The 27,032-nt window shown below is 34.3% G+C and overlaps 1 protein-coding gene across 1 annotated transcript; it reads left to right on the top strand.

Annotated features, from left to right (window-relative positions):
* Positions 1-1,480: 1,480 nt before the first annotated feature.
* On the top strand, positions 1,481-23,859 carry LOC127718476 (uncharacterized). Its single transcript, XM_052224521.1, has 3 exons — positions 1,481-1,757; positions 4,921-4,948; positions 23,378-23,859. The coding sequence occupies exons 1-3, from the start codon at positions 1,581-1,583 to the stop codon at positions 23,689-23,691; spliced, it is 519 nt and encodes a 172-aa protein (XP_052080481.1). The 5' UTR covers positions 1,481-1,580; the 3' UTR covers positions 23,692-23,859.
* Positions 23,860-27,032: the final 3,173 nt, after the last annotated feature.

Here is a 27,032-nt window from a genome sequence, read left to right as displayed (position 1 = left end):
AGTGATGTCATAGATTTTAACGAGCGTAATCAATGCATCACTCGTAAATTATGAAGTCAGGGATTTCGTTACTATAAATTACTTAAAACTTTTACTAAATTCTCTCATAGATACAATGATTTGATTAGTTAATTTGGCTGTAGCTGTAGAAAACTTATTAAAAACGGTATTTCACATCCTAAATTTTACGGTTATATTGTACTAAAACCGCAGAAATCACTATGTGATCCGTGTGAACTCTTCGAACTTTTAAAGAAACTTATCAATGTTGTAATTAGATCTTTGAATATAGTTTTCATTGGCACAAATATCGATTTTTTCATCAACAAATTAATACATAACTAAATTGTATTCTTTTCAAATGTGTTTTTGTTTTGTTTTTTTTTTGGAAGGGGGATATATAAATACACATCCACGCTCATTTTCTATATAGAGATTGCTTTATCTATATATAACATTAAACATATTTATTAAAATGTTAAGTCCTAACTTATGCTATGAATATCCTACTGCCTGTCGATACTCTTTTTTTTTGGCATTGCACAAGTCATGTCTTCTTTGACTGTCCATGACGTTAAAACACAAAATCCCTGGCATGACATTTAGTTGATTTTAGTTTCTGAGTCAAGATTTTTTTATTATTAATTGTTTTTCTTTTTGCTTTGAACTAGCTGTCAGTAACTGCCAGTAGTCTCAAATCGTACGTTCGTGTTTATTTGACCTGTTGATGCAATTTGTAATGCATTTTTGTTATTCAATGTTTACTTATTTTGTGGTATATCTCGTCTCACTATTTTTAAAATATACAAAGTATTTATTATGACGATAAATTTTCACTCTGTTCTAGTACTATGAACAACAAATTTATTTATTTTGTAAAACATATTTCCGTACTCCATGTACTCCTTACAACAAAATTATTATATTTACCTGTGTACGTTATTTTATAAACCGCCATTTTGTCCAAGGTTATAGTTGTCTTTCTGATATTGATTTACATATTCCCTCTTTTTTATTAATGGTGTATTAACATTGTGTCATATATCAAATTTATTCGTTCAGTGTAGGTTTACTTGTTTTTGTTACTATGTCTTTTGTTTGAGTAAAGCCATTCCAATTGATATTTTATAGGGTGTGTTTCTATGTTGTGATGTTACATTCAGGTAAAGGTGAAGGTTGGCGCCTGTTAAAACGTTTAAACACACACGTTGCATTTGTTTGCACCTGTCTTAAATCAGGAACCTGTTGTTCGGTGGTTGTCGTTTGTTAATGTGGTTCATATGTGTTTCTAGTTTCGACCGATTAGACCTTTGTTATTCCTGTTTAAATGGTTTTACACTAGTCAGTGTGGGGCGAAGTATGTTTTATATTGATTGTATGGCATTGATTCATCATAATTATGTTAGTTTCATTGGTTCCACAATTCTAATCCTGACATGTTGTTTTATTATCGAATTTAATCTTCACTTCAAGGTCTTGAAAGACAAATCCTGTGTTTGCGACCAAATGATCAGCATTTTGTACAGCTAGCAAAAACGATAGGAATTGGTGACTTCTACAATTTCTTTATAAACCTTGGCATGAAGAATGCTGATTACGATAACTTAAATTTCCGGTATTTCTCAAATCCAATGGACTTTATGTTAATGGGGCTATTTGAATGGAGAGATTCAACAGAAAGCGACAAATCGACAGCAACATTTGAGAAATTGCAGAAAGCTCTGACGGCCATTGACAGACAGCATTGTCTCTGTCAGGTAAGATTGTCAACTCCTTTTTTTTTATTTAATCTCTGATACTTTTATTCAAAGATAAACATGTACTTTATATCGCATAAGTTGTCTTGGTAATATCAATATGTATCCATGTGCTTTTTTTGTCTCCATAAATGTTTATTGGTAGGTTCAACGGTCCTTGTGCCGGTACAACATAATAGGCTGTTGATACAAAGGATCAAACAATTGAACAATACTTTGAAAGTGTTTTTAATAACAGCAAATAAATACAGTAAAAAAATGTTTAAAAAGAAGAAGAGCTGCAACCTGTGAAGCTAAACAACACTTAATAAATTTAACAATGTATAACAAAAATACCGAACTCCATTGCAAATTCAAGAAGGGAAAGTCCATAAGAAACTTGACAAAATCAAACGTTATCAACGGACCTAGTGAAAAATAACTATCTTATTCCTGACTTAATACACTCATGTTCCAAGGAACTAACGGAACTAGTGAGAAACAATTTTTACATTCTTGATTTCCTAGGAAAACGTTTGGTTAAATCTGGTTTTATAGTAAGTTAGATAATGTCGTCAACACAACAGTGTTTGTAGAGGATAGTATATTTACAATGACGCCGCTAAAGACTTTTTTTTGTTGTTGAAAGCACAGTTGGATGAGGACCAAGCATAACATGAAGTTAACACACGACAACGCCTCGTGGACATATTTTATTTGTTAGCTCAAATTTTCGCGTTATATATATATTTTTTTTTTCGTTTGGGCTTATATTATATTTGCCTTCGGGTTTATCATACTTTGACTCCTCAAAGTTCAAGAGTCTATCCTAAATTGAGGTAAATTGTATGGCTTTCCAAATATCGTATAATAAGAATTGTAAGGCGTCAAAAAAGGATGAACTGATCATATAAACCCGAAGGCAAATATAATACAAGCCCAAATGAAAAAATATAAACAAGTCTTAATTGAAAACAACGTCCAAACCTATGATTATATATTACACTAACGAGGTCAAAATGGAAATTGCTTATGTCTACTCGAGTAAATGCGCGTTTACTCTGTGTCCGTTTAGTCAGTAGTTGACGGGCGTTTACTACAGATTTTACATCTTTACATAAAATTGAGAATGGAAATGGGGAATGTGTCAAAGAGACAACAACCCGACCATAGAGCAGACAACAGCCGAAGGCCACCAATGGGTCTTCAATGCAGCGAGAAACTCCCGCACCCGGAGGCGTCCTTCAGCTGGCCCCTAAACAAATATGTATACTAGTTCAGTGATAATGGACGTCATACTAAACTCCAAATTATTCACAAGAAACTAAAATTAAAAATGATACAAGACTAACCAAGGCTAAATACTCCTGACTTGGGACAGGCGCAATAATATGGCGGGGTTAAACATGTTTTTTGAGATCTCAACCCTCCCCCTATACCTCTAGCCAATGTAGAAAAAACAAACGTACAACAGTACGCACAATACAACTCAGTTTAAGAGAAGTCCGAGTCCGATGTCAGAATAGGAAACAAAAAAAAAATAAACAAAATGACAATAATACATAAATAACAACAGACTACTAGCAGTTACTGACATGCCAGCTCCAGACCTCAATTAAATTGATTGAAAGATTATGTCTTCATCATATGAATATCAGACACAATCCCTCCTGTTAGGGGTTTATTATTATACCGTCACAAAATATATGAGAAGAGTATGTATGTACACTTAGAAAACACATGTTTTCTCTTCCCGTTAACTATTTGTGGAAATTATCGATATAACTTTTTTTTTCTTGTTAGAATGGTTTTTATTTTTAAAGTTTATATATAAAACTATAACTCTTTAAGTACGTTCTTTCAGATTATAATGGACTATATTAATCTTGATTTTTCAATGGCTTATTCAGGTTATTCATATGTCGCAAATGAAAAATAAATAAAGTATCGCTAAAAAATATTTTCTGAAATTATTTGAAAATCACAATATTTCAAAAACAGAAAGTTTTATATGTTAACAACAATATTAATAACGGGAGATTAAACTAGGCAATGCTTCAAGACTTCAAATAAAATTTCTATGACAATTTGTTTGTTGAAAAAATAAAACTGTATGTAGATGTGAAAATGATATTTAAAATGTACCAGTAGTAAGTGGTTAAATATTGACAACATTCTTTACGGAAAAGTTATCTTGGTCAGACTTCAAGAAATATCATGCATCTGAAATTTTTCTGTTAAAAAGGTTTTACGCTTCAGGAAGGAATGCTTGTTTTACTCATGTACGGTTTTGTATTTTCAATTAATTCAAAACGTGTCATGTGGGTCAATATGCGTAATTGATTTCACATAGGCGGTAATTGTAACGTTTTCTTCTGTAGCTCAGTCCATATCGTAAACTTTGATATGTATGATGGCTCGTTCGAAGCTGAGACATTTTCACATAATTATGTGATTAAAGTTTAGGGGTACGAAGTGCGAATCATTTTTCCGTAAATTAGCATACCCCGAAAAACCTGGATGCGGCTCCTCGTGGTAAAAAATCCCTTTTTTCACACAATTAGTGCTTTGAAAGTTCAATACTTTGAATACATTGAATAACTCCATAGTTTTTACACATTTCTAAATCAACACAAATGGTTAAGCTCAGTCACTTGTTAAAAATAGAAACATGTCTAATATCACTACACAGAGATTTTTTGTTTATGCACAACTTTTGAGTTCCTCAATTTAAGGCGCATTATGGATATTGACCCATATGATGCATTACTAATTTAATCTATATTTGCCGAAAAATGTCCAGTAAGACATTTTCACGTAGCTAGTCTTGTGATACAATTGGTCAGTGTATCCAGGATAATTGCAGCCAATGGCCTCTGTACCATTTTTAATATCTTGTATTTACTTTTGGCTGATTTTTTAAATGCATTCACTACTTTAAAAATGCTTTCTAACTAAAATAGTTATTATGCCATATAACAGAATTATAGAAAAGTTGAAACATGAAATTCATATCTGACGTTAGTACAAATTAAGTCGATTTTAATTCAATTTATACTATTTTACACGATTAGCAGCCATGTCAAGTTGGTTGGTTTTATCTGTTTTACCATTTTTGCTCTCGATCGTATATGTTAGCTCCTTCAGTGTTTTCTATTCTAAAATAACATCTGTCATATTACAGGTATACAGAGAAGACCATAGTTTAGTGGGTAAGTATAATTTATTTTTTTGTTCATTGATGAATCATAAATATTTGCAGATATCATTATTAATCTATGTTTTATAGCGCCACTTATTTAGATGTAGCATGTGTTTGCAAGGTGTAAACTATTTCAACCTGGTATGGATGACCAGTATTTTCATCAAGGTAAAAAAAAACTATCAACACATTGAAATGGAGATTAATTTTGTTCGTGTTTTAACACTACCTTTACACTATTGAATGAACATACTTCTGTTTACATTGTGAGCGTTAGAACTTTTTCTCGAATTACCTTTATCTATCAATTATAAATAATATTATCATATACATAAGTAACGAACGTTTACATTTTATGGTAAGATAATAAAATACAGTTTACTCAAATATTATAATACCGGGCTAATATAGAAACATTATAAAATACTTCCCGTTAAGTATCGCATGTACATTTGTAACGTTCTCGTGTTACATTCGCCGCAACTCGGAAAGTTTTGGACATATATTTCTACTGTATAATAATAATAATAATAATAATAATAATAATAATTATAATAATAATAATAATAATAATAATAACAATGAAAATAATAATAATAATAATAAAAATAATAATAATAATAAAAACTAGATTGCCATTGCAAGCAATAGCGGACGGCACCCATTCCCATTGTCACAGTTACGGCAGCCATTTTGAAAATGCCAAAGTCAAATACCACGTCTACACATGCCAGTTAACATTTCTGTAAAGTTTCATTAAATTTGGAGTATTTTGAAATTTTTGAAAATATTTGTGTTTCAGTGGTACATGTGGTAACGGTGGCCATTTCCAAAATTCGAAAGACAGATGAGGCATTGACATATGCCATGGTACATATCCATAAAGTTTCATTGAGTTTTATTGAATATTCTTTAAGAAAATGCTGCTTTAATGTGTTTTTCCATTTGGTCAATGTTAAACCTTTCCCCCGTTTCCATGGCAATGGCAGCCATTTTTGTATTTCTAACTACTGTTGGGCACCACTGGCAACATTTACATAAAGTTTCAATAGGTTGGTTCTTATAACAAAAGATTTAGGATTTTTATTTTTTTTTAACATTTTTTTCTGTTTCAATGATAACCGTGGTTATCTTGCACATTCCAAAGTCAGGTGCACAACTTCACATGATGGTCAACATTATAGCATAGTTCCATCAAGATTGGTCCATTCAATTTCGAGAACTGGCGTGGAAAAAATGTGTGGAAGAATAAAAATAATAACTAGATTTGTAGTTGCTAGCAATAACGGATGGCATCCTTCCCAAATTGCCAGGCGATTGGCAGCCATTTCGAAAATTCCAAAGTCAAAGAGCACATCTTCCAAAATTCCAAAAGCAGACGCCACATTGACACATGCCATTTTACATATCAATACAGTTTCATTGATCTCTATGTAATATTCTTTAAGAAAATGCAGCTTTTATGTATTTTTCCATAGGCTCAATGTTGAACTTTCGCCCTGTTTCCATGACAATGACGGCCATTTTTGAACTTCTTAACATTGCATGCACATATATGCATATCAGGTAACACTTCTATAAAGTTTCATCCACTTGGGTTTTTAAATGATGGATTTAGAACTTTGAAAATTTTTCACATTTTTGCAGTTTCCATGGAAACGGTCGCCATCTTGAACCATTCCATGCTTCGTGCACAACTTCACATGGGGGTTCTCAATATAGTAGAGTTCCATCAACATTGGTCAATTGGATTTCGAGAAATCGCGCGGACAAAATGTGTGGAAGAAAAATAATAATATGAAAAAAAAGAAACGTAGGTTAACAATACTTAACTTCAACTCCGTTGAGGGTGCCATAACTAGATTTTAATTGCGAGCAATAATGGATGAAACCCTCGTCCCCCAATTGCTAGGTTAACGGCAGCCTTTTTGTCATATGTCAATTAACATTCTTGTAAAGTTTCATCAAGTTTGGAGCATTTTGAGTTTTTTACATTTTTGCTGTTTCCATGGTAACCGCGACCATTTCGAATATTCCAAAGACAGATGCCACATTGGCACATGCCATGTTACATATTTATAAAGTTTTCTTGGGTTTGATGTAATTTTCATTCAGAAAATGCTGCTTTATTGTTTTATCCCATAGGGTCTTTGTTAAACATTCGCCCTGTTTCTATGAAAATGGCAGCCATTTTGGAATTCCTAATATATTGTCTGCACATCTAGGTATACCAAGTAACATTTCCGTAAAGTTTCATCCAGTTGGGTCTTATAATAAAAGATTTAGAATTTTGAAATTTTTCGCATTTGAGCTGTTTCCATGGCAACGGCAGCCATCTTTACGATGCCGTAACCCGATTGCAAATCTGCACATGGTGGTTAACATTATTATATAGTTCCATCAAAATTGGTTCATATAGTTCCAAGATATAAGCTGGACAAAAAAAGTGGAAGAAAAAGTTAACTAGATTTGCTATTGTAAGCAATAGCGGAGGATGTCACCTTGTCCTTGACATTGTCACAGAAGCAGCAACCATTTTGAATGTACCAAAGTCAAAGTGCACATATATTATACATGCTGGATTTCGCATGTCTTTGATCCCCCCGGCCGATTTTTTTCTCTTCCCGTAGAATAAGTTTGAGTTCTATACATAGTTTGGGAATTCTATAGAATCTAAAATTAGACCCACGCGCGAGGAAGAACGTGGCGTCACGTGATGCGCAAGTATATTATCGTGGACTTATATTTATAGTCTTTTTAGACGGGACCTTGGGACAGACAACATGTGTATATATTGATGTTAACAACAGCTTCAACATTGACTTATGCCATGTTTAACATTTATAAAGTTTAACTGAGGTTAATTAAGGATTCTTAAAGAACATGCTACTTTTATGTTTTCTCCCATAGGGTCAATGTTAAACTATTCCCCCGTTTCCATGGCAATGGCAGCCATTTTGGAATTTCTAAGTACTGTTGGTACCTCGGGGCACCACTGGCAACATTTGCATAAAGTTTCATTCGGTTGGCTATAATAACGAAAGAATTAGTATTTTGATTTTTTTTACATTTTATATGTTTCCATGGTAACAGCGGCCATTTTGAACCATTTCAATGTCTCTTGCACAACTTCACATAATGATTCACATTATGTTTTACTTCCATCAACATTGGTCCATCCAATTCCGAGAAATACCATGGACAAAATTTGTGGAAGAATAAAAATAAGAAAAACTAGATTTGCCATTGCAAGCAATAGCGGATGGCACCCTTCCCCCATTGCCAGGTGAGTGGCAGCCATTTTGAAAATTCCAAAGTCAAAGAGCGCATCTACAGATGTCTATTAACATTCTTGTAAAGTTTCATAAATTTTGGAGCATTTTGAAATATTTGAATTTGTTGTTATATTACCCGTTACCATTTCCAAAATTCAAAAGACAGGTACCACTTTTGGACATGTCATGTTACATATCCATTAAGTTGTAGAAGGTTTGATCTAATATTCTTGCAGGAAATGCAGCTTCAATGTGTTTTCCCATAGGGCCAATGTTAAACTTTCGCCCTGTTTCCATGACAATGGCGGCCATTTTGGAATTTCCTAATATTGTCACAACATCTAGGCATACCAAGGAACATTACCATAAAGTTTCATTCAGCTAGGTCTTATAATGAAGGATTTAGAATTTGCATTTTTTTTCACATTTTATTAGTTTCCATGGCAACGGCAGCCATCTTGATGATGCCATACCCCGATTGCACAATTTCATATAGTGGTCCTCATTATGGTATAGCTCCATCAATACTGTTCAAGCCAATTCTGAGAAATAGCATGGACAAAAAAGTGTGGAAGAATAAATATAACTAGATTTGCCATTGCAAGCAATAGCGGATGTCACTCTTCCCCCATTGCCACTAGATTGCAGCCAGTTTTAAAATTTTAAACAGTGAATGCACATATATACTGATGGCTATATATCTTTCTGTAATTTTTTAGAACATATAGCGGATTTACAAATTTAACGCATAATTTTTCCTTTTTTGCCTTGTGTCCATGGTAACGGCATCCATTTTGGACATTCAAACGCCAATTGCCGCTTCCACACATGACAGTCAACATTATTGTGAAGTTTCATTAAGTTGGAAGCATTCTGAGATTTTTGAAATTTTTGCTCCTGTATCCATGGTAACATAGTAGTTCCAATGATTGTCAAATCATTTAAAACCTGTATATAATGAACAACTATATTGTATAAAAATTTGATGATTTTAAGTTAAAGCATACCAAAATTATTCACCAAATCCTGAAGTTTTTGGAGCATTTTGCCCTTTTTGCATTGTTTCAATGGTAGCAGCAGCCATTTTGGAAATTCTAACTCCAAATGCCACATCTTCCAATGTTGCTCATCGTTACTGTGAAGGTTCATTAAGTTTGGAGCATTTTGATATTTTTGAAATTTTTGGTTTAGTTTCCATGACAACATAGTATTTCCAATGATTGCCAAAATCATCCAACAAGAGTATATAGTGGGCACCTACATTGTGTTAAAATATAATGATTCTAAGTTTAAGCATATCCAAATAGTTCACCAAAACTAAAAACTGGATTTTTTCACATTTGTTCCGTTTCCATGGTAATGGCAGTCATTTTTTATGTTCTTAAGACCTACTGCAACCCGAAATTTTGTGTTCCTCATTATAGTGAACTATCATTAAGATTGGTTACATTGGCTCCAAAAAAACTGCCGGACAAAAATCATTGGAAGAATAATAATAATAACAAAGAAACAGAGGAAAAGCAATATGTCACCCGACATTGTCGATCGGGTGACATAATAATAAGAAAAAAAGAAACGAACAATAACAATATGTCACCCCAACTCCGTTGAGGGTGCCATAACTAGATTTGCAATTGCAAGCAATAGCGGATGGCACCCTTCCCCCATTGCCAGGCGAACGGCAGCCATTTTGAAAATTCCAAAGTCAAAGAGTGCATCTACACATGCCAATAAACATTTCTGTTAAGTTTCATTAAGTTTGGAGCACTTTGAAATTTTGGACATTTGTGCTGTTTCCATGGTAATGGCGGCCATTTTGAAAGTTCCATACCCCGATTGCAAATCTGTACATGCTGGTTAACATTATGGTATAGTTCCATTTACATTGGTTCATACAATTCTGAGATATAAGCTGGACAAAAAAAGTGGAAGAAAAATAAATAACTAGATTTGTAATTGCTAGCAATAACGGATGGCACCCTTCCCCCATTGCCAGGGTAACGACAGCCATTTGGAAAATTCCAAAGTCAAAGAGTGCATCTACACATGCTGATTAACATTTTTGTAAAGTTTCAATAAGTTTGAAGCATTTTGAAATTTTTGACATTTTTGCAGTTTCCATGGTAACGGCGGCCATTTTGAAAATTCTTATGTCAAACTGCACATCAGCACATGCCAGTTACCATTTCTGTGAAGTTTCTTTCCATTTGGGACATTTTGATTTTTTTCGCATTTGTGCTGTTTCTATGGTAACGGCGGCCATCTTGAAAATGCCATACCCCGATTGCAAATCTGCACATGCTGGTTAACATTATTGTATAGTTCCATTAACATTGGTTCATAAAATTCCGAGATATATGCTGGACAAAAAAAGTGTAAGAAAAAAAATAATAATAACTAGATTTGCCATTGCAATCAATAGCGGATGGCACCCTTCCCCCATTGCCAGATGAGCGGCAGCCATTTAGCGAATTCCAAAAGTCAAAGAGTGCATCTACACATCCTTTTTGTAAAGTTTCATTAAGTTAGGAGCATTTTGAAATTTTGAACTTTATAGCTGTTTCCATGGTTACGGCAGCCATTTTGAAAATTCCAACTTCAAAATGCAACTCTGCCCATGCCAGTTACCATTTTTGTAAAGTTTCATCCAGTTTGCAGCATTTTGATTTTTTTGAAATTTTGAACATTTTTGCTGTTTCCATGGTTACAGTGGATAATTCCAAAATTCTGAAAGCAGACATCTCACTGCCACATGTCATGTTATATATCAATACAGTTTCATTGAGTTTGGTCAAATACTCTTTAAGAAAATGCTGATTTTATGCATTTTCCTATAGGGTCAAGGTAAAGCTTGCCCCCAGTTTCCATGACAACGGCGCCCATTTTGGACTATCCAAATATTGTCTTGACATCTTAGCATACTGGGTAACATTTTCATAAAGTTTCATCCAGTTGGTTCTTATAACAAAAGAGTTAGAATTTTTGATATTTTAGCTGTTTCCATGGTAACGGCAGCCATTTTGAAAATTCCAAAGTCAAACTGCAAATCAGCACATGCCAGTTATCATTCCTGTGGAGTTTCTTCCAGTTTGGAAAACTTTGATTTTTTTCGCTTTTTGCTGTTTCCATGGAAACGGCGGCAATTTGTTTTCCATTCCATAGCAAGGTGCACAACTTTACATGGGGTCCTCATTATAGTAGAATTCCATCAACATTGGTCCATTGGATTCAAAGAACTCGCGCGGACAAAATGTGTGGAAGAAAAATAAGAAAAAAAAAGAAACGTAGAATAACAATACGTCACCCCAACTCCGTTGAGGGTGCCATAATAAGAAAAAAAGAAACGTAGAATAACAATATGTCACCCCAACTCCGTTGAGGGTGCCAAAACTAGATTTGCGATTGCAAGCAATAGCGGGTGGCACCCTTCCCACATTGCCACTAAACTGCAGCCATTTTGAAAATTTAAAAACAGTATTTACACATAAATACATCACAACATATTTGTTTGTAAATTTTCAGAAAGTTTTGAGCATTTTTCAATTTTTCACATTTTTGTAGTTTCCATGGCAATGGCGGCCATTTTGGAAATTCCGAAGTCCAGAGTCTTATTTTTACTTGCCATTTATCATTTATAATGAGATTCATTCAGTTTGGAGCATTTTGAGAATTTTCGAGATTTTTGCTGTTTCAATGGTGACGGTGTCCATTTCGAAAATTCCAGCAACAGTTTCAACATTGACCTACGTCATGTTATATATTCATGAAATTTGTTTCAGTTTGATCCTATATTCCTTAAGAAAATGCTGATTTGATGTTTTTTCCCATAGGATCAATGTTAAACTTTTCTCCAGTTTCCATGGCAATGGCAGCCACTGCCAACATTTACATAAACTTTCAAAAGGTTTCCTCTTATAACGAAAGATTTAGAATTTTCATTTTTTTTTTGCATTTTTGCCGTTACCATGGTAACGGCAGCCATTTTGTACCATTCCAATGTCGCTTGCACAGCTTCACATAGTGGTTCATATTATGGTATAGTTCCATCAACATTGGTCTATTCAATTTTGAGAAATAGCTTGGACAAAATGTGTGGAAGAATAAAAATAATAATAGCTAGATTTGCCATTGCAAGCAATAGCGGATGGCACCCTTCCCACATTGCCACTAAACTGCAGCCATTTTGAAAATTGAAAATATTCATAGCACTTAAATGCATCACAACAAACCTGTCTGTAAATTTTCGGAAAATTTGAAACATTTTTTATTTATTTTTTATTTTTGCAGTTTCCATGGCAACGGCGGCCATTTTCGAAATTCCGAAGTACAAAGTCTTATCTCCAATTGTCAGTACCAATTTGTTATCAGTTTCATTTAGTTTAGACCATTTTGAAATTTTTGGATACTTTCGATGTTTCCATGGTAACGGTGTCCATTTTGAAAATTCCAACAACAGTTGCAACATTGACTTATGCCATGTTATATACATGATATTTCTTTGAGTTTGATCGTATATTCCTTTAGAAAATGCTGGTTTGATGTTTTTTCCCATAGGGTCAATGTTAAACTTTTCTCTAGTTTCCATGGCAATGGCAGCCATTTTGCAGATGCTAAGTACTGTTGGTACCTCAGGGCACCACTGCCGACATTTGCATAAAGTTTCATTAGGTTGGCTCTTATAACAAAAGATTTAGAATTTCGATTTTTTTCACATTTTTGCAGTTTCCAAGATAACGGCGGCCATTTTGTACCATTCCAATGTCTCTTGCACAACTTCACATGGCGGTTCATATTAAGGTATAGTTCCATCGACATTGGTCTGACCAATTCCGAGAAATAGCGTGGACAAAATGTGTGGAAGAATAAAAATAAGACAAAAAAGCGTTGAACAATAACAATAAGTCACCCAAACTCCGTTGAGGGTGACATAACAAGTAATCCTGTGTTAGGATGCTAACACAAAAGTCGCCAAAACGGCCCCTAACCATTGTTCTGCTGTTTCCATGGTAACGGCAGCCATTTTGAAAAATCACATCTACACGTGACAGGTCACATCACTTACAAGTTTCATAAAAATTGGACCAATTTTCAAAGTTAGGCATTCTTGTTTCCATGGTTAGGGTGGCCATTTTGGAAATTCCAAAGTCAAATGCTACATCTACATAAGACAGTCAACATTTGTGTAAAGTTTCATTTAGTTTGAAGCATTTTGAATTTTTCGAAATTTTTGCAGTTTCCATTGTAACGGCAGCCATTTTGAAAATTCCAAAGTCGGATGGTACATCTACACATGACAGGTCACATTACTGTCAAATTTCATAAAGATTGGACCAAATCTAGATTTTTCGCATTTTTGTTGTTTCCATGGCAACGGCGGCCATTTTGGAAATTCCAAAGTCAAATTCCAAATCTACATACATTCGTTAACATCTCTGTAAAATTTCATTAAAATTGAAGCATTTAAAAAAAAATTCACATTTTTGCAGTTTCCATGGCAACGGCGGCCATTTTAAAAATTCCAAACTCAAATTACAGCTACAAATGGTGCTACCTGTAATAATCTATCATTATGTAACATAAAAAGTACATAGGCATAATTCAACATAATCACATGACTATTGTTCTAGAATGTTCCATGAAAATTGACCCACTAAAATAATGCCGAGATGACCCCGGCTGAAATAAAAAATGTGGAATGGACACCTGGACATCGGTCTCTTGTATTACACAAAACTTAAAGGTTCTACCAGTAGCGAATCAATAGTCGAAAAATGACCCCACCCATGTCCCGGCCCCCAAATAGTGCCAAGTTGACCCCCATTTGAAATAAAAAATAGTGAATGCACCCCTAGGGATACTACCCCATCATCATACCAAATATAAAGTTTCCATCATTTAAGGCTTGGAAGAAAATGGTCGGACAAATTGGGGTTAAGAATAATAATAATAATAATAATAATAATAACAATAATAATTAAAATACAATTGTTCAGAGAACAATAAAAGGTCTTTCCACATCAATGTTCTAAATAATTGATGAGAAGCTTCATCCAGTTTACTCAAAATTACTATTGGCGTCCAAGTTTTGGTTTCTTCATACTGATTCAATTAATATATGGTTTCTATATACTTTTGCCTGAAATAAGGGAGATAATTGCCAACTTCCGGTTTAGAAAATGTCACTTCCGGTCTCATATGATAGCTTTATTTATACTGATTCCAAAAATATATGGTTAATATATACTTTTGCATGTAAAAAGGGAGATAATTAGCTACTTCCGGCTTAGAAAATGTCACTTCCGGTCTCATATGATAGCTTTATTCACACTGATTCCAAAAATATATAGTTTGTATGTACTTATGCCTGTAATAAGGAAGATAATATGCTACTTCCGGTTTATAAAATGTTACTTCCGGTCTCAAAAGATAGGTTAACCTATGGTCATTCAAAAAATATATGGTTTCTAGGTACTTTTCCATGAAATAAGGGCAAAAAATACTACTTCCGGTTCACTCTAGGTCACTTCCGGTTGACATTTTTCAAGGTCATAGGTCAACCAACAGTTTGCAAAAGACCCTATGGCTTTATCATGTAACAAGTTGGAGTAATAATCATTTAACCTTAAATTGAATCATTTCAGGGACAATAACTCCTATAAGATGTCATTGGATTGTTTCAGACCAAATGTATCATATCTTAATCACAATTAGGCAAACATTTTGCACTTGTTTTTAATTTGTCTTTAAAAGTGACAGGGGAGATCAAATAACAAGGAAAAGTTAAAATCTAGAATATGACCTTGACCTTTGACCTTGGCCTCAATTTCATTTAAATGGACCAAGGAACTCAAATCAATATACCTTAGGTCTCTATCACTTCCCATTCATGCTATACATTTATATATCCCTTATGTCAAATACAGAAGGGGAAATAACTCTCATATAGAGTTTACGTACCGCCTCGGTCAAAATTGGACAAAACATCCTGAGGATATAACGAGCAATTTGGTAAAATAAATTTGTCGCTTTCTTTTACGGTTACGGAGGAGATGCAGTAACAAGGAAAGAGTTCGGGAAGATAACTCCTACAAAGAAAATTGTTCGGCTTAGAATGGGTGATAATAAAAAGCGCAAAAAACTGTATGATATTATGTAAGAAATATCTAAGCGACATCTTGCGAAACAAAAATTTTACGTGAGAACAAAATTAGGCGGAAGAAAAAAAAAAAATAATAATAATAATAATAATAATAACAATCAGAACAAATACAATAGGTCTTTCCACAGAAAAGTGGAAAGACCTAATAATAAGAAACGGGACAAAAACATAAAGTCCCCAAAACTGTTTTGGCGACTTAATAAGAAGAAACGGGACAAAAACATAAAAAAGCGACTTAATAAGAAACGGGACAAAAACATAAAGTCCCAAAAACTCCGTTTTGGCGACTTAATTATAATAAAAAAAAAAAAAAAAAAACGAACAATAACAATATGTCACCCCAACTCGGTTGAGAGTGCCGTAACTAGATTTGTAATTGCGAGCAATAACGGATGGCACCCTCGTCCCCCCATTGCCAGGGTAACGGCAGCCATTTTGAAAATTCAAAAGTCAAAAACCGCATCTACACATGCCAATTAACATTGTTGTAAAGTTTCATTAAGTTTGGAGCATTTTGAAATTTTGGACATTTTTGCTGTTTCCATGGTAACGGAGGCCATCTTGAAAATGCCATACCCCGATTGCAAATCTGCACATGCTGGTTAACATTATGGTAAAGTTCCATGACTATTGGTTCATAAAATATAAGCTGGACAAAAAAAGTGGAAGAAAAAAAAATAACTAGATTTGTAATTGCTAGGAATAACGGATGGCACACTTCCCCCATTGACAGGGTAACGGCAGCCATTTTGAAAATTCAAAAGTCGTAAAGCGCAAGTATACATGCCAATAAACATTTTTGTAAAGTTTCTTGAAGTTTGGAACATTTTAATTTTTTTGAAAATTTTGATGTTTCCATGGTTACGGTGACCATTTCCAAAATTCCAAAGACAGATGCCAAATTGGTACATGCCATGTAACATATATATAAAGTTTCATTGGGATTGATGTTATATTCTTCAAGAAAAAGCATAATGGGAAACCTTTCCCCAGTTTCCATGGCAATACAGTAGTTCTGATGATTCTCAAAATCATCCAAAACCTGTATATAGTGGATACCTATGTTGTATAAAGATTTGAAGGTTTTTAGTTCAGGCATTCTCAAATAAGTCATCAAAAACAAAAAAAATATTTTTCACATTTTTGCTGTTTCCATGGAAACGGCGGCCATTTTAAAGTTCCAAAGTTTCACTGCAACTCCACTGATGGTGGTCCTCATTATGCTCAACAATCATGAAGATTGGTTCCATTGCCTCCGAGAAAACTGCTGGACAAAATTAGGTGGAAGAAAAATAATAATAATAGGGAAAAAGAAACAGAGGAAAAGCAATATGTCACATAATAAGAAAAAAAGAAACGTAGAATAACAATATGTCACCCCAACTCCGTTTAGGGTGCCATAATAATAAGAAAAAAAGATACGTAGAATAACAATATGTCACCCCAACTCCGTTGAGGGTGCCATAACTAGATTTGCAATTGCAAGCAATAGCGGATGGCACCCTTCCCACATTGCCACTAAACTGCAGCCATTTTGAAAATTAAAATCAGTCAAAGCACTTAAATGCATTACAACAAATTTGTCTGTAAATTTTCGGAAAATTTGTAACATTTTTTTTTATTTTTGCAGTTTCCATAGCAACGGCGGAAATTCCGAAGTCTAAAGTCTTATCTCCAAATGTCAGTTACAATTTATTATAAGTTTCATTTAGTTTAGATCATTTTGAAATTTTTGAATATTTTTGCAGTTTCCATGGTTACGGTGTCCATTTCGAAAATTCCAACAACAGTTGCAACATTGACTTATGTCATGTTATATATTCATGATGTTTCTTTGAGTTTGATCTTATATTCCTTTAGAAAATGCTGGTTTGATTTTTTTTCCCATAGGCTCAATGTTAAACTTTTCTCTCCAGTTTCCATGGCAATGGCAGCCATTTTGAAAATTCCAAGTACTGTTGGTACCTCAGGGCATCACTGCCAACATTTACATAAACTTTCAAGAGATTGCCTCTTATAACGAAAGATTTAGAATTTGCTTTTTTTCACATTTATAGCTCACCTGGCCCAAAGGGCCAAGTGAGCTTTTCTCATCACTTGGCGTCCGTCGTCCGTCGTCGGCGTTAACTTTTTACATTTTGAACTTCTTCTAGAGAACCACTGAATGGAATGAAACCAAACATGGCATGAATGTTCCTTATGAGGTGCTGACCAAGTGTTGTTACTTTGTAGCCGATCCATCATCCAAGATGGCCGCCAGCGGGGGACTTAGTTTAACTTAGGACCCTATGGGAAATGCATACAAATGACTTCTTTTAGAGAACCACTGAATGGAATGAAACCAAACATGGCATGAATGTTCCTTATATGGTGCTGACCAAGTGTTGTTACTTTGTAGCCGATCCATCATCCAAGATGGCCGCCAGCGGGGGACTTAGTTTAACATAGGACCCTATGGGAAATGCATACAAATGACTTCTTTTAGAGAACCACTGAATGGAATAAAACCAAACATGGAATGAATGTTCCTTATGAGGTGCTGACCAAGTGTTCTTACTTTGTAGCCGATCCATCATCCAAGATGGCCGCCATCGGGGAACTTAGTTTAACATAGGACCCTATGGGAAATACATACAAATGTCTTCTTTTAGAGAACCACTGAATGGAATGAAACCAAACATGGCATGAATGTTCCTTATGAGGTGCTGACCAAGTGTTGTTACTTTGTAGCCGATCCATCATCCAAGATGGCCGCCAGCGGGGGACTTAGTTTAACATAGGACCCTATGGGAAATACATACAAATGTCTTCTTTTAGAGAACCACTGAATGGAATGGAACCAAACATGGCATGAATGTTCCTTATGAGATGCTGACCAAGTGTTGTTACTTTGCAGTCGGTCCATCATCCAAGATGGCCGCCAGCAGGGGACTTAGTTTAACATAGGACCCTATGGGAAATACATACAAATGTCTTCTTTTAGTGAACCACTGAATGGAATGAAACCAAACATGGCATGGATGTCCCTTATGAGGTTCTGACCAAGTGTTGTTACTTTGTAGCCGATCCATCATCCAAGATGGCCGCCAGCAGGGGACTTAGTTTAACATAGGACCCTATGGGAAATACATACAAATGTCTTCTTTTAGAGAACCACTGAATAGAATGAAACCAAACATGGCATGAATGTTCCTTATGAGGTGCTGACCAAGTGTTGTTACTTTGCAGTCGGTCCATCATCCAAGATGGCCGACAGCAGGGGACTTAGTTTAACAAAGGACCTATGGAAAATACATACAAATGTCTTCTTTTAGCGAACCACTGAATGGAATGAAACCAAACATGGCATGAATGTTCCTTATGAGGTACTGACCAAGTGTTGTTACTTTGCAGTCGGTCTATCATCCAAGATGGCCGACAGCAGGGGACTTAGTTTAACAAAGGACCTATGGGAAATACATACAAATGTCATCTTTTAGAGAACCACTGAATGGAATGAAACCAAACATGGCATGAATCTTCCTTATGAGTTGCTGACCAAGTGTTGTTACTTTGTAGCCGATCCATCATCCAAGATGGCCGACAGCGGGGACTTAGTTTAACATAGGACCCTATGGGAAATACATACAATTGTCTTCTTTTAGAGAACCACTGAATGGAATTGAACCAAACATGGTATGAATGTTCCTTATGAGTTGCTGACCAAGTGTTGTTACTTTGCAGTCGATCCATCATCCAAGATGGCCGCCAGCAGGGGACTTAGTTTAACATAGGACCCTATGGGAAATGCATACAAACGACTTCTTTTAGAGAACCACTGAATGGAATGAAACCAAACATTGCATGAATGTTCCTTATGAGGTGCTCACCAAGTGTTTTTACTTTGTAGCGGATCTATCATCCAAGATGGCCGCCAGCGGGGGACTTAGTTTAACATAGGACCCTATGGGAAATGCATACAAATGACTTCTTTTAGAGAACCACTGAATGGAATGAAACCAAACATGGCATGAATGTTCCTTATGAGGTGCTGACCAAGTGTTGTTACTTTGTAGCCGATCCATCATCCAAGATGGCCGCCATCGGGGAACTTAGTTTAACATAGGACCCTATGGGAAATACATACACATGTCTTCTTTTAGAGTACCACTGAATGGAATGAAACCAAACATGGTATGAATGTTCCTTATGAAGTGCTGACCAAGTGTTGCTACTTTGTTGCCGATTTACTGTTCAAGATGGCCACCAGGATATTTTATTAAATAACAGGACCAATATTAATCAAAATTTGGCCTCAATCATTATTTGGGTATCTGTTATGATTTTTATCTATCTTTACATGATTTCTAAAACCAAAGTAGAGTCAGGTGAGCGACACAGGCTCTTGAGAGCCTCTAGTTTCAGTTTCCATGGCAACGGCAGCCATCTTGATGATGTCATACCCCGATTGCACAATTTTATATAGTGGTCTACATTATGGTATAGTTCCATCAATATTGTTCAAGCCAATTCTGAGAAATAGCATGGACAAAAAAGTGTGGAAGAATAAATATAATAATAAGAAAAAAAAGAAACGAACAATAATAATATGTCACCCCAACTCCGTTGAGGGTGCCATAATAAGAATAAAAGAAACGAACAATAACAATATGTCACGCCAACTCCGTTGGGGGTGCCATAACTAGATTTGCCATTGCCAGCAATAGCGGATGTCACCCTTCCCCCCATTGCCACTAAGTGGCAGCCATTTCAAAAATTTTAAACCGGGATGCTTATATATGCATGGATATACATGGTACTGTAAATTTTTAGAACATTTAGAGCATTTTTGATCATTTAAAATTTTTTGACATTTTTGCAGTTTCCATGGCAACGGTGGCCATTTTGGAAATTTCAAAGTCAAAAGTCTCATCTAGACTTGCCAGTTAAGAATCATATTAAGTTTCATTAAGTTTGGAGCATTTTGTAATTTTTGGAAATTTTTGACATTTTTTGCTGGTTTCCATGGTTACATAGACCATTCCCCAAATTTAATGACAAGTGCTACATTGGTACATGGGAGGGAACATACCATTAAAATTTCAATGGATTCGACATACTATTTTAAGAAAGTAAATGCCACTTTTTGGTTTTTTGGATCAGTTTTACCAGTTTTGCATTGTTTCCATGGTAACGGCAGACATTTTTGAAATTCCAACGCCAAATTCCACATCTACCAATTTTGTTCATCATTACTGTGCAGTTTCATTAAATTTTGAGCATTTTGATATTTTTGAAATTTTTGGTGTAGTTTCCATGGCAACATAGTAGTTCCAGTGATTGCCAAAATCATCCAAAACCAGTATATAGTGGGTACCTACATTGTATTAAAATTTCATGATTCTAAGTTTATGAATATCCAAAAAATCCACCAAACTCAAAAATTTTATTTTTTCACCTTTCTTTGGTTTCCATGGTGATGGCATCAATTTTTTTGTGCCAAAGTTGCACTGCAACTCGTAAGTCAGGGTTCCTTGTTATAGTGAACAACCATTAAGATTGGTGCATTAGGCTCTGAGAAAACTGCAGGACAAAATTAGGTGGAAGAATAATAATAACTAGATTTGCATTTACAATTGCAAGCAATAGCGGATGGCACCCTTCCCCCCTTGTCAGGTGAGTGGCAGCAATTTAGAAAATTCCAAAGTCAAAGAGTGCATCTACACATGCAAATTATCATTTTTGTAAAGTTTCATTAAGTTTGAAGCGTTTTGAAATTTTGGACATTTTTGCTGTTTCCATGGTTACGGCGGCCATTTTTTAAAATTCCAACTTCAAAATGCAACTCTGCCTATGCCAGTTACCATTTCTGTGAAGTTTCATCGAGTTGGCAGCATTTTGATTTTTTTTGAAATTTTGGACATTTATGCTGCAGCCATGGTTACAGTGGATAATTCCAAAATTCTAAAAGCAGACATCTCATTGCCACATGTCATGTTATGTATCAATACAGTTTCATTGACTTTGGTGAAATACTCTTTAAGAAAATGCTGATTTTATGCATTTTCCCATAGGGTCAATGTCAAACTTGCCCCCAGTTTCCATGACAACGGCGGCCATTTTGGAGTATCCAAATATTGTCTTGGCATCTTGGCATACTGGGTAACATTTTCATTAAGTTTCATCCAGTTGGGTCTTATAACGGAAGAGTTAGATTTTTTGATATTTAGCTGTTTCCATGGTAACGGCAGCCATATTGAAAATTCCGAAGTCAAACTGTAAATCAGCACATGCCAGTTACCATTCCTGTGGAGTTTCTTCCAGTTTGGAACACTTTGATTTTTTTGGCATTTTTGCTGTTTCCATGGAAACGGCGGCCATTTTTTACCATTCCATAGCAAGGTGCACAACTTTACATGGGGTTGCTCATTATAGTAGAGTTCCATCTACATTGGTCCATTGGATTCCGAGAACTCGCGCGGACAAAATTTGTGTCAGAAAAATAATAAGAAAAAAAAGAAACGTAGAATAACGGTATGTCACCCCAACTCCGTTGAGGGTGCCATAATAAAAAAAAAGAAACGGAGGAAAAGCAATATATCACCCGACATTATCGATCGGGTGACATAATAATAATAATAATAATAATAATAGGGAAAAAGAAACAGAGGAAAAACAATATGTCACCCGACATTGTCGATTGGGTGACATAATAAGAAAAAAAAGAAACGTAGAATAACAATATGTCACCCCAACTCCGTTGAGGGTGCCATAATAATAAAATTGAGAATGAAAATGGGGAATGTGTTAAAGAGACAACAACCAGACAAAACAGCAGAAAACAGCACAAGGCCACCAATGGGCCATCAACATAGCGAGAAAATCTCGCATCCGGAGGTGAGCTCCAGTTGGCCCCTAAACAAAAATGTGTACTAGTTCAGTAAAAATTGACGTCATTCACACTCAATACAAAATAATACACCTATGATATACATTGTGGTAAAACTTTAAATTTCTTACTTTGTTTATAACACAGCTAAAGTGTACTTGAATGCAGATACAGTTTTTGTTTTTTTAATCTCTCTGGGCCTCATTTGACTCACTGTTGGAATGTTACAGAAATGTTTCATTATTTATACTTATAAAAAAGAAGATGTGGTGTGATTGCCAATGAGACAACTCTTCACAAGAGACCAAATGACACAGAAATTAACAACTACAGGTCACCGTACGGCTTTCAACAATGAGCAAAGCCCATACCGCATAGTCAGCTATAAAAGGCCCCGAAATGACAAATGTAAAACAATTCAAACAAGAAAACTAACGGTCTAATTTATGTACAAAAAAATGAACGAAAAACAAATATGTAACACAGTAACAAACGACAACCACTGAATTACAAGCTCTTGACTTTGGACAGGCACATCCTTATTCACTGATAACAAATATGCACGTAGAGTATGCGGAAAGAAAAACGATTGAGAAACACAAAAATAGATAATAAAAATGTAAGTAAAAAAATACAGTATATTTATCTATACTTGTTAAGTCTTTAGCGTAAGAACAATGCTCTCTGAAATTGCCGCACAGATCATACTTATTTTAGACTGATTCAGACTGGTCTGAAATGCTGTTCATAAATGCTTTTTAAACAATTATCAGCAATGTAAAAGTTCTAGGAAATATGATTTTAAAAAATATTCTACGTTTCAATGTGTATGGATTATAATGATATATAAGTGAATGTCGACAGTGTTGGCTTGTAGCTTAAATTAAGTAGATGCAGGTGGTGTTTTTCTAGGTAAAACAATTCAAAACAAACAAGTATATGATAAAAATATCATTACACGACAACTTTCATATCAGATACAGTATAACAGCCTTTTGTTTATCTCACCCTAGAGCCTTCTGCCAATATCATTAAATGAAACTGATAAAATATCTGATTTGATAGCAGATGTTTAAATATCTGATTATGGTATGACCTATTGTTTTCCTTATGCATATCTTTCTCTTTTTTTAATAGAAATAGCCGAAAATCGTCTGCAAGATGTTCCGTCAGATGACGTAATTAATACTTTGACAGAAAAGAAGCTGATAGGTGATTGTGTAGTTCACCTAGGAGTAGAATTGGGTATTAGCATTGGTGACATCAAGGAAACTATGCATAATTTTCCAAAGGACTTGAACGGTCAAATAAACGATCTTTTAGTAAAATGGAAAAACTGGGAAAAATCAGACAGGACAAAACCAACAATTTATCGATTAATGGTAACTTTGAAACGTATAAAATCAGCTGCAGGCTTAGCTTTTGTGAAGAAAGCGTATGGCGTAGAGTAAGATTTAAAAATGAAGCCTACTCACATTATTTTATCAGGGCTTTGTCTTAGACGAATTGGATAATTTCCAATCACAAAACTTTTAATAGAGATTTCACAAAGAATGATTTGCTGTTTTATTGGACCTCAGTTGACTCACAGTTAAAATGTTACAGAAATATATTAAGCTTTACTGAAATTTCAATTTGAATTTGATACTGATTTTAAAATGTTTTTATCAGAGTTAAAAAGCTATTTGAACAAACAATACATTACACAATATATTTAGAACTGTTTGTGTACATTTTTCATTTTTAATTGTTGAAATTGTTGAACAAAGCCACATTGGCAGGATCATTTTTTGTATTTTACAAAATGCTGCATACATGTTTGAACAATGCTAACACATTTTGAATTTCGAGTTTTTGTGTTTTTTGTGTTTTTTTTTTTGTATTTTTGCAATTCCTATCCTGTAAATTTTTGCTTACATAAATTCATTGAAACATTTTATCATTATCATGAGGGAAATGGCCTGCTCTAATAATGAATTGAATTACATTTAGCCAAATGATCTATATTGAATGTTGATTTGCCATTACTTCAGGTATCCTAAGCAGACCTTGTGTAATGGTTGGTAAATATTCGCTTTCGATGGAAATTTTCTAAAGCTTTGGCGAAATAATTATAACGCTTTGACATTGTCCATCTTATTTGTTTTTAAACTTCTTGAATGTGTTTCCCCTTATAAATCTATTCTTGGATATTGACATAAAATCAATAAAGAACTGAGTGTAAAAAGTTCTAGCATTTGATAGCTATTTGAAATAAGTTAATCAATAAAATCTGTTATTTGTATGGTTTAATGATTACATTTTGAATTTTATAGGTAAAATAATAAAATTTTATGTTGGAGTTCCCAGAAATTTTATGTAAACAATGTGTTTATGTTGGATTATGTTGTAACAACGCTAAACTAATGAACCAATGTAAATCCAGGTAAATCTTGTGGAAAATAAATCATATTTTATTTAATAATTTTATAGCACATTTTGTGAAAATAATAATCATAAGCACAATATGAATTTATAGGCACAATGTTATTCACAATCAATTAAAATTATTTAGGTGAAAACATTAACATGATTAATATATACAAGTAAGTAATATCAATTCAAATATAAATATATCAAAATTGTAGTAATCATGGTTTATTGTTCTCTGAAACAAAGCACTAAATTTTGAGTTACACATATATATTGAAACAAACCACCGAAAAGTACACTAAATTAACATTAAAACAGAGTTCTAACACAATAATACATTGCACTAAATTGAACACAGAAGAGAACACAAAGTCTCAATCAATGTGCAGAAGATGAGAAGCAGCATCTCCATACTGTACTGGCGTAATTTCTGCATACGGTGTATATATCTCCCAGTTGATATAATGTTCCAGGGCTTGTATTTCTTATCATGATTTCCTTGATAGAAGGTTGCTTCTCACAAGGAAGCTATTAAACCTAGAGTTCCAAGTTGAGAAGTTGAAATCATCCCTTCGTAAATTTTACGGACGCCAACACGAGTTGGTTGATCGTTATTGAATATCAATTCCACAGATGATAGCGGATAAGTTCCTAATGACGGAACTACAATCCCGTCCCCTTTTCACGAATGTGACCTATCGAGTTAGACTTATTACAGGGTTTGTACTAACATGAGCATCACGACGGTGTCATATGATCTGATTATCCTTATGGAACGCCTGAGATCACCCCCAGTTTTTGGTGGGGTTCGTGTTGCTCAGTCTTTAGTTTTCTATGTTTTGTTTTGTGTAGTTTTGTTTGTCATTTTCTTTTTTTAGCCATGGAGTTGTCAGTTTATTTTCGATTTATGAGTTTGAATGTCTTTCTTGTATTTTTCGCCTTTCTTTTTTATCATTTTGTAACCTAGCTTTTAGTGTTTGAAGCCGTCATCTATTTTCCTGTATTTCTCACCAGCCCAGTAGCTTGTTACATAGTCTGTGAAGTTAAGAGTTGCTGTCTCAAATATGCAGCATCGATGTCCTCCAGTGCGCTAAACCAAACATCTTCGACTGTATTGGGTGGTAAAAGTGGAAGAACTGCAGCTCTCCGAACAAGTTGATGAATGTTGCCTTTATCACTGTATGCAATCTGCAAACCATGCTTCTGTGCATTTCTCCAGATACACTGAGTGTGGTGAAAAAAGCTCCCTTTAATGCTGAAAGTGTTGGTTACTATTAAATGCTTTTCTTTTAAATCGGTTTTTTTCAGACTTTTAAATGCTTTCACTACTTCTTTTAAATAATTTTATTTTCGAGACTACTAAATGTTTTGACTACCTTTTCTTTTAAATAATTTCATGTTCAAGATAAGAAACACTTAATTATATCACTCAATACATGTTTTCAAACAAACAAACAAATTTTTTTTTATAATTTTCATATAAAAAATTATTTTTATTTAATTTCCACAGGTAAATTTACCTGTGACCTTATTAGACACTAATGACAAAAACAACATATTTTGCAATAACAACATTTATTGTTCTTACCATAATTTCAGAATAGTAAAATACAAAATGTAGGAATAGCAAGAAGACACTGGTTCAATACAATTAAGTGTCACTAAAATGAATTCTTGTTACAACGTTTAAATAAATGTATATGTTGAGTGGTTTGAAGATACTATTTGAACACCATCATTTTAGTGCTTCTGTAATTTATGTTTTAAAAAATATTTTACGTTTAGACTTGTATCTACCAATCGTAAAGAAAAGGTGTTTTCACAAAATAAAAACAAAACTACTATATTAAATGGTAGATTTTATTCAAAGCCATGAATAACTAGACGGGAAGTGTCGATAAATAGATTAAGGACGGAATACGACCAGATTATGTTTCGGATACACATTTATCAATTACCTTTGTAGTATTGCAATTTAACAGTATCCATCATAATTAACAGAAGAACAATTATAACTTAAATTTGGTTAATTATTTATTAATATTTTTGTTTTTCAATAGAGATGTGGAGATTATTGTACAATGTTACTACTATCATATGTTATATTAGATATCATAAAAACATGAGATTACAACGCTTCTACTAGATATTTATGCAAATTTGGAGAACTTGTATTGTTTAGGCGAAAGGGTAGAAAAAAAAAATAAAATTTACCAGGGAGAAATTATGTATGGCTGCACTTTTTTTAACTGAAGCTTAGTGAGTCTTTTTTATAGTGATTAATTTCGTATCTTAGTTATTCCGAATCCAAATCATCGATATTCTAGAACAATCAGTATATCATTTCACATTTCTAACTAAAAAGAGCCTTATAAACTGC

This window comes from Mytilus californianus, unplaced genomic scaffold (genome assembly GCF_021869535.1).
Source record: "Mytilus californianus isolate M0D057914Y unplaced genomic scaffold, xbMytCali1.0.p SCAF_10, whole genome shotgun sequence".
Lineage (NCBI taxonomy): Eukaryota > Metazoa > Mollusca > Bivalvia > Mytilida > Mytilidae > Mytilus > Mytilus californianus.
Note: the sequence above shows the minus strand (reverse complement) of the source record. Positions and strands in the feature narration are given on the sequence as shown.